General features: G+C 39.3%; 1 protein-coding gene across 2 annotated transcripts in view; it reads left to right on the top strand.

Annotated features, from left to right (window-relative positions):
- The window catches only part of pipox (pipecolic acid oxidase), a 78,427-nt gene that overhangs the window by 39,891 nt on the left and 29,256 nt on the right, over positions 1–9,280 (top strand). Inside the window, exons 5-6 of one of the 2 annotated variants that reach the window (XM_050056309.1) lie at positions 5,406–5,558; positions 8,869–9,018. In XM_050056309.1, the coding sequence (XP_049912266.1) occupies positions 5,406–5,558; positions 8,869–9,018 (303 nt within the window). The remainder of the gene's footprint in view (positions 1–5,405; positions 5,559–8,868; positions 9,019–9,280) is intronic. The other variant, XM_050056318.1, reaches the window with a different exon arrangement.

Genomic DNA, 9,280 nt, shown 5'->3' on the forward strand with positions numbered 1-9,280 from the left:
GGTGATATTTTATGGTGTTTCTGTGTCATAAACAATATCAGCTATCATAATCACACCTGATTTCAATAAGGTACAATGTTTGAAGCTGGCTGAGTGTTGTTTGATCACTAATAGTACTGTTTTGAAGCAGAGTGACCGACTTGTCATTTGGAGCTCCGCGTGGATCTTTTCATGGAAAAAACACTGTAGAATGGTCATACTTTGAGCAATCTTCTTAAAATTTGAAACAAGTTTTCACTGATAGTGTGCCTACAGCCCCACAGTGTCATTTACCTGCTCAGATGAAGCCACAGACAGTTATTCATCCTGAAAAACATTTTTTATTTTATTCTAGGCAATTTTTTACTGACTTCAAAGGCCCATTACTCTGTCTCTGTATCACCTAGAGTGTTTCTGACACTTTCACAAGAAACTTCAGAGAGTTTTCTTTCTGGCAAGACCTCATACATGCATTACATGCATGTAGTCAGAGCAGTTCAGACGCTACAATCATTTTAATTTGGGTATGTCATTTTAGGAGTTTTTGCTACAAAATGGGGGTGGAGTACCCCTCTTTGGCAACTGTGTAGATTGGTACCATGTCTTTAGCGAGGTAAAAGTTATTGCATCTTTGATTTCTCTCTGTCGTTTGGACTTTTTATTGTAAGGTGCTACACTGGCAAAGGCATCTGTAATTGTTTCTCCCTCTTGCATGTCGCTCATTTTCAGTGTGTGACTGCAGTGTGTGCATGAGAGGGGGAGGGGCTGCAGAGTGCTGGGAGAGAGGGAGAGACAGCAAGAGAGAGAGAGAGAGAGAGACGAGTAGAGCGGAGCAAGGAGCTTTCTTCAGAGCTGCTTTTCTGAAGCAAAACAAAAGTTAACATGTTCTGAAAAAAGAGAAAACATCACATGTCCTGCGATGTGACTATTGCACATGCGCACATCACGATGGCGATGTTCAAACGATATATCTTGCAGCCCTAATTGGGAGGTTGACACAGCATGTTTACGTAAGGGTTAATGCCCGACGAGGTGTCCATTATCAGGAATTAATGGACGACGCGGAGGCATGAACCGTCCAACACAAAGCGGAGCTTCCGCAGAGTCCATTAATTCCTGATAATGGACACCTCGAAGGGCATTAACCCGCTTATACCATGGTCACTTACCAAAGAAATGAATATTAAATCAAGTATTTATGCTTTAATGTGTTTTACAGTAGAGTTTTTCACAAGCCACAGCTGAGCGGACTATTTAATCTCTGTAGTTGACAGGCATTGCCATGGAAACGCGCTGTGGCCGCAGCGTAGAGAGCATAGCGACTCTGATCAGTGAAGGGAAGTGAGATGATGGCTAAACGTTACATGATATTATTGAGAAGATGATTATTTCAGAAAGCCAGTGCACTTCTTACCGCTTGTGTGTTACAGACTCTGGTGGTCAGAGGATGATGTGCAAAGTGCTAGTCAAAATCATTTTTAATTGCAACAAATAATTCATAAGCATATAGTAGTCGAGATTAAATCATATAAACACATTAACAAATTAATGATTGTTTCCTATTTAAAATTAAATGCTACATTACCATTAATAGTGAAATTTGAAAGTGATATGGGTATGTCCATCATAGTGGCATTTGAAGGACGGAGATTGACAGATTGAGTACTGTTTGTTTGGACATTTGGAGACGACAAGATGTTGCTTCAGTCTCGTCTGTCCTGCGCTGACGGAGCCCAATAAGCCTGCCGGCTGCTTTCACACCGATGTCCCATGACGGTCATGATCGGAGTTTCCAGGCTGGTGTCAGAGAGCCAACCTAGATCTGTCATCAAAATGATCAAATTCATGAAATAAATGAAATCAAATGATAAAATCACTCATGATGCCCGTTGTAATCCGTTGCCTCTGCTCTGAGACTCCATTGCTATGGTTACAAAATAGCAGTTGAGCCAGCGCAATAATTTAGAACCTGTCATCAGGCAATTTGACCGGAACGTCTTTTTAGCTGTCCTATAACACCTTTTTACGGACACCCTGCAGCCAATCAGAATTGAGTATTCACCCAGACCATGGTATAAATTCTGTTTCCTAACAACAGTCAGTGTAGTTTCTTCTAACCTTGACAACAACAAATATGACAACAATCTTTCCCTAACTATAGTTAATGTAATGTGCCCAAGCCTAAACAAAAGGGTGCGTTCATATTTTTTCCAAGTCTTTTTAAAACAATAGTCAAGTGCCTTTATGTACAAACTGATTTTGTTCCCCTTGCCTTTGATATCCCCTGCAGTCACAGTTACAATGGAAGTAAATACAATGAAACTTTATGTTTCATCAGTGCTGTGGTTACCATGTGGTTAGGTTTAGGCACAAAAACCACTTGGTTACGGTTAGGAGGTCATGTTCTGAATTAAAATACCTGGTTTGGGGGCCCCCAATTCCAGCTGGAGGAGCAGCAATGTCTTGGTAAAAAAATGCTTTAACACAGAAACTACTCACTAAGTCACCACCTCTTTTGTTGTTTGTTGGTCTTGAAAAATGGTCTGCAGTTGTCTGCAGCTTGGCAGGTGTCTTGCATAGGTGACACACCATCGATCCTCTCCACCTCACGTTGACAAAGTCAGCTTACATACCATGTCACTTACGATACATTGATCTGATATGTATGAAATGTGCAAATGTAAGGTATTTGCAAAAATGCACAATGGCCACTGAGCTGAATCTACAGTCATCATTCTGGGAAAAAAAAATATTATTTTTTTTATTAAAAAGTTTATCCTTTAGGAAGGGATCTTTGAATTGCCAGTGTGAACAAGAGAAATTATTACAGCAAATATTAAATCTGACTATTGTTGTAAGGTGATGTCAGACAGACTTGAAAAATTGTGAGCATGTCCTTTGACCTCTTCCATTCCCCAAGGACAAAGATGTCCTCAGCCGACTGTACTGTCTGTCAGAGGCTGAGTAAGTTCTAAAGCTAGAATGAAGATACTGGTATCATATGAAACTAGAAGACTTGAAGAATCCCTTGGTATTCATTGTCATGCTAGTTTGTCAATGGATAGGGGGTTAAATAATGCTGCAAATTTAGGCAAAATTTTAAACTGGCTTGGCTAATTTCTAGGGCTGTAGTCTCCTGGTCGACTGGTCGATTATTTGGTTGATATGCTCTCGTCTGACCAAATTCTCATTGGTTGAATAATCGCCGTGTTACTTTCATAAGGAGAAAAGTGCTACATCAATAGCTTTCCAGGATTAATCCATCATTTCCTGTGGCAGTGGGGGGACAGGCTAAGTTACCTGTGAAAATGGGGGTGTTTTCAAAACACCCCCGCTGTTTACACTACGTTGAACTCACCCACCGAGCGTTAGGGTGGGCACGCAGTGACACAGACCTCCTGTCTGGTTCTGTATACTGAAACCATTTCCCTCAGTGGAAACAAAGCTTGTATTTACTTTTGATTCACAGATAAGAAACAATAAATTGTGAAGACAGTAAAGCCTCCACTAAAATAGCATTTTAAGTCTTGTCTGTGATCTATCCTTTAGGGATTTATACTTCGGGATTTATCCTGGCTTCATATGACCAGAGGAAATCTCCGCTCATTGCTAGACTAATTTATACAATGTAAAATGCCATAGGCTTGTGCTAATAACGTTAGCATGTTGTATTGGTGGGGGAAATGTGTCCAGATAAAGACAAGTGTTTGTCTGTCAGTTCTGCGATTTATAGTGAAGCCAATTTGCATCCTTGTGTTTGACATTGTCTCTATTAAGCCATATCTAATGTGTGTTTTGAATCAACTAAATTTCATAGCATTTAACACAGTCCTCCACCGCCGACCAGGAGGTAGAACTGCAGAGTACAACATAGACACACCACCACAGAAGTAAAAATAATGTGCAGATTTTTTTTTCCCCACGACTAATCAGTTAGTTGAAGATTATGTGCGACTTCAGTCGACCAAGAATTTCTTTTTTTGACTACAGCCCTACTAATTTCAAAAGGGGGCCTTCAACTCAAGACGAACCTCAAGATAGCTGAATGAAAATGGGTTCTATGGATACCCACGAGGCTACCCTTTACAGACATGCCCACTTTCTGCTAGTACCAGGCAGTTTTTGGCAAAAAGCATGCCTTATTTCTTATGCAGTGCAGAGTTGTTATTTTTGCCTGTTGTATTTGAATATTTCTGCATACTGGCTTCCCTAAACAGTCTTGGAATTGCTGCAGTTGGGTATAGCTGAAAAAGCTGAGACTCTTGTGGATTCAGTGAGCTCAACTGTATTCATGTGTTAGTCCCCATAGTATCCATTTCATTGTTGTGAGACTACTTTTTTTAAACTTGACATCACTGTATAAAATGACCTGTTGTGACCTCTGGGATAATACCAGCCTCATAAAACTTTACAACCACAAACTAGAGACCTCAGACATTCAAAGGATGGATGGCTTTCATCGGAATATTGACAATAAGGTTGTTTCTCAGCAGTTTTCCAGAACAGAGGTGCTCGCCATCCAGTAACTTAAAAATGCAGTTCTCACAGAGATCTCAAAACATCAAAAGTTTTTGATACCAAAAGCATAATAATGGATTTTTCTTTGTTATTCCTCAAGGTTTTGGTATCTCAATGTGGCATTTTGGAGGGATTTTAAGCATTTTTATCAATTCTCCAGTGGTCAAAAATGCTTAAATTTAGCACCAAATCTGGGTAATAAATTGTATCAACCCAAAAATTGCTGCAACAACCAAAGAAGCATAATCAAGCATGGGAATTGCCATCATATCGTCTTCCATTATAATGTTCTAAGCCCCTATAGACTAAACTTTCAATATTTATTACGTATTCATGACCAGAAAAATTGCAATCATTTTTCTCATGGTCATATGTTAACAGTTTTAGTAGGCACTGGCAAACAACATATTTAGCTACTTTGTTGCAGCTAGTGCTTAAGAAACTCTCTGAATTTCAATCAAGGATTTTTTGCGCATCAAAACTCATGCAAAGTATACACTGTGGCCAATTACTTGGTCTTCAGTGACAGCCAGATGTCTTGGACCTTGGCTGGTACTAATAGTTTTCCTGGTTTCACTATCTGGTTTCGTTACCGTCTGTCCTGCATCTCTCTCTGTCTCTGTCTCTCTCTCTTTCTGTCTCATTGTGTCATACGGATTACTGTTAATTTATTATGTTCATCTGTTCTGTACGACATCTGTTGTACGTCTTGTCCGTCCTGGAAGAGGGATCCCTCCTCAGTTGCTCTTCCTGAGGTTTCTAACTTTTTTTTTCCCCCGTTAAAGGGTTTTTTTGGGGGGAGCTTTTCTTTATCCGCTGCGAGGGTCCTAAGGACAGAGGGATGTTGTATGCTGTAAAGCCCTGCTTTATAAATAAAATTGATTGCATTGAACTGATTGATACTACAGGTGGTGAAGATTAACGTGTGCTACTGGAAAGAGAAGGTTCCCGGATCATACAACGTGAAGCAACGCTTTCCTTGCTTCTTGATGACTGAGGGCAAGGAAGCCAAAGAGCACATCTATGGCCTTCCATCCAACGAGTACCCAGGCCTGGTGAAGGTATGTCACAATACTGAACCCTGAAGTGTGACTAAACGGAGGAGAAACTCTACACTCTGTACAGACCCCTCAGATATTCATGGTAATAACATAAAGTAGACTTTATTAATGATCATTTATTTTATGATGCAATTTCAGCTATTAGCTTTTCTAGTTGATCATTTGACTTCATTATTCAGTATTAGCATCTAAACAAGTACTGTGTGTGCACTAAAGCAGGACTTTTTATCAAATTAAGATATATGCATACACTGAAGCACTAACTTCTGAAAGATTACCATAGCATGTGGTGTCTTATAACCATAAAAGTGCTTTGCTAACCAGCAAACAGTAACATATTTCAAATGTAGAAATACTTTTTGTATGATTTATCAAAATGAAAAACAATACAAAAAGAAACAAATTTAATATAGCCGCAAGGTGCAATTCCAGATTTTAGGCCAGCATGGACCTGATCTCTGGAAAGCTGGGTAGGACCAAGACCTTTGACAGTTTACAACACCTGCATTAAGAATAACCAACAGGTTTTTTTGATGATCTGACAGATGCTTATTCATTTACATCCAAATCTGTGCTGGCAGCACTGATACTTCCTATTGGTCAACTGCAGAAAGCTTTTGAGCACGGGCTTCAATAGCTTAGTTAAAAATATAAGTTATTAAATGTTTGGTGCTGTTTGTACAAACTGCCATTGACTTATGGCCAAACTTTTGTGAAAGGCCAATGCAATAATTTGGAACTACTGAGCGATTTCAAAATATTTTTACACAGTATTCAGTGTTATTATTCAACAACAAGACAAACAATTTGATTGGCCAATTTGAATGAAATTTCCAGGGTATATTGTAAGTGACTTATGTGGACATATGCAACAAGTTTCCTGATGATTGGCCCCAGTGGTTGTGGAGTTGGAAAATAAATCTTTTTCAAGTAGCATGTTTTTGCAAACTGCATAAGGTTTTTCTCCAGGATTGGAAAGCCTGATGCAGTGATTTGTATGTTATGTTTTAAATTATGTTGTGCTTATTTTAAGATTAAAGGGAAACTATACCAATTATCAAAATTAATACATGTTGTTCCTATGGTCTATAAAAGTCCAAAAATTTGAATAAACATAAACAACTATCTCCAATATCCAAAAAGTAAATCGCTGAAACTCAAATTTGTGATCACATCATTCTGCTCGGAATGTTACTTTTGAGAACCATATAACTGGTGGTACAATTTCAGGCCACTTTAAAATAAAAGCAATGCTGCAAAATTAACTGTTAAATATGATTTGCCCTCCCTCAACATTAGATTAGTTGTGGGAGTTGTGCTGGGTTTGATGTCATCTGATGGCACATCTCTATTTTGGGCATTATGGCGAGCCAGCAGGAGCTCACAGCCTAATAGCAGAACACATGCATGGAAGAGAGTGGTGGACAGATGGTGATGCCACGTCACATTATTCACTCTGAGACACGAGTGAGTCACCAGAGCTACTGTATGACCATTAACATAATTTGAAATAAAACCCCGAATGAAGCAGAGAGGAGTTTGCTTTTGTTGTTATTTTTACTGCATGGACCTGACTGAAAGTTTTCTAAATCAGAAAATCCTGTAGATAAAAATAAAAAACTGCAGCTCTTTTAAATCCTCAGCCTCCTCGCTGTGCCTCTAGTCTCTGGTGACACTGTATGTGTCAGACCTGGCTGACAGGAGCAGCACACAAAAGCAGCTTTGGAAGTGTGGAGTGTGTGTATGACAGTCACTCCTCCTTCCCTTTTGTCATTTACCTTTGAAGCTAGCAATAGGGGCCTAAATAAGTAACATAGATGTGTAAAACAAATAATTTCCTGTCTTATTACATAGCTGTACATGAAACAACTAATGACTCCCTGAAAAAGCCTCATTCAGCACTGCACAAACAGAGCTGTGGGACCTTAATACCATATTGCTGTGTACTTTAAAGAGTTGTTTTTCCGACTCAGGCTACTGAGGCCCTGCGTTTAGATTTAGTGAGCATTTTGGTGTGGATTAGGGGGAGGAGGACAACTAGAAGCATTAGTTTCATTTAATGACTGTTTTCTTGCACACCTGAATGTCTAGTGTGTTGGATTTAGTGGCATCTAGTGGTGAAGTTGTAGATTACAACCAACTAAAACTTCTGCACGTACAGTAGGAGAACTACTGTAGCCGATGCTAAAAATGCAGATGGTCCTGTCTAGAGCCGGTGTTTGGTTTGTCCTCTCTGGGCTACAGTAGAAACAACATGACGGAGTTAGTAAAATAGGATCAGGCCTAGAGGAAATGCGCTGAACTTTGAAGCCAGTTTGAGAGAGGGTGGCCAAACTGTGCTCTTGTATTTTACTTCGTTTTTATAGTTAAATTCTTTTATCTTACTGTATAAACATGTTCTCAATTTTGCCCTTTTGCACTGGCAAGGATAGCTGCCCCATTTTGTTTTATTTGTGCAATGATAATTAAGGTCTGCCTACCTACCCATTGACCTACCTACCAACCTACCCACCCACAACTTCTGGGTCTGTCATGTGATGCCAGTAGGTCCAAGAAGACTTTCCCATGGACTCACATTGGGAAATAGGTGTCTGTAAATAAGTGGATGCCTTTTTTTTTGAGCATCACATCCCCCGCAAATGACTCATTTTATATATATATATATCTATATATATATATATATATATATATACATATATATGTGTGTGTGTGTGTTTGGTATTATGTTTCCAGTTTAATATGACTGATATAAGCAAACCTTAAACAGCACAGAAACATTAACGTTAATGTTGTTCTTACTGAGAGTGCGACTCATTGCACATCAGCTGTAAAACTGTCAATACAAGAAAGGTTATGGATTCATGGAATTACTTACTGTTGAAGAATCTCTTGCTTTGCTTCCCTGCAACATGACATGATAATCCCGCATGGGGGCTGCTGAGTGGTAAACAGAGTAAAGAGCTCATGGTGCACCTGCTCCTTTAAACAGGAGTGGGTTTGCAGTGGACATGTGCTTAAGGAGTTCCAGTCCGTGTCTGTTGGGAGTTATTGTCATGCAAATGATGATGGTGGTGGCAGTACATCAAGGCAGAAATGACACAAAGACAAAAAATGAGTTATGAAATTTTGCTAGAAGTAAATATAAGCATGCAAAAACATGAAATTATAGAAAATCAAATACCAGTACTTCTGAGTTGGATCGTATAATATACTATGAACAAACTACTGCTGCTGCTTTTCATTTGAAGTTTGCAGGGCTTCCAAGCTCATAGTGTACTAGACCGAAATAATGATGTCATTCTGTGTGCAGATATGCTACCATATGGGCAGTGAGACCGACCCAGACCAGAGAGACAAGCAAACTGACAGGTCTGATATTGACATCCTGCAGCGCTACATTGCCCGCTGTTTGCCTGGCCTGGTCCCTGAACCTGCTGTGGTTGAGAGCTGCTTGTATACGGTCAGTACTAACACTTACAAAATTACAGTGCTCATAAATGTCATCCTCCCATCAAAGTGTTAAAGGTAGAGGAATGTGATTACATCTGTGGCTCATCAGGAAATATAGCAAAAAAATCAACAAACTGGCAACATTTATTTAATGATATATTTGTTTAAGGCATGAGCTAATGATGAAACTTCAAATGCTTCTATCCAACACGTTCTCAACCAAAGTCGGTATATATTCAATTCAATTCAATTCAATTCAATTCAATTCAATT

This window comes from Epinephelus moara, chromosome 2, assembly GCF_006386435.1.
Source record: "Epinephelus moara isolate mb chromosome 2, YSFRI_EMoa_1.0, whole genome shotgun sequence".
NCBI classification, from domain to species: Eukaryota; Metazoa; Chordata; class Actinopteri; order Perciformes; family Serranidae; genus Epinephelus; species Epinephelus moara.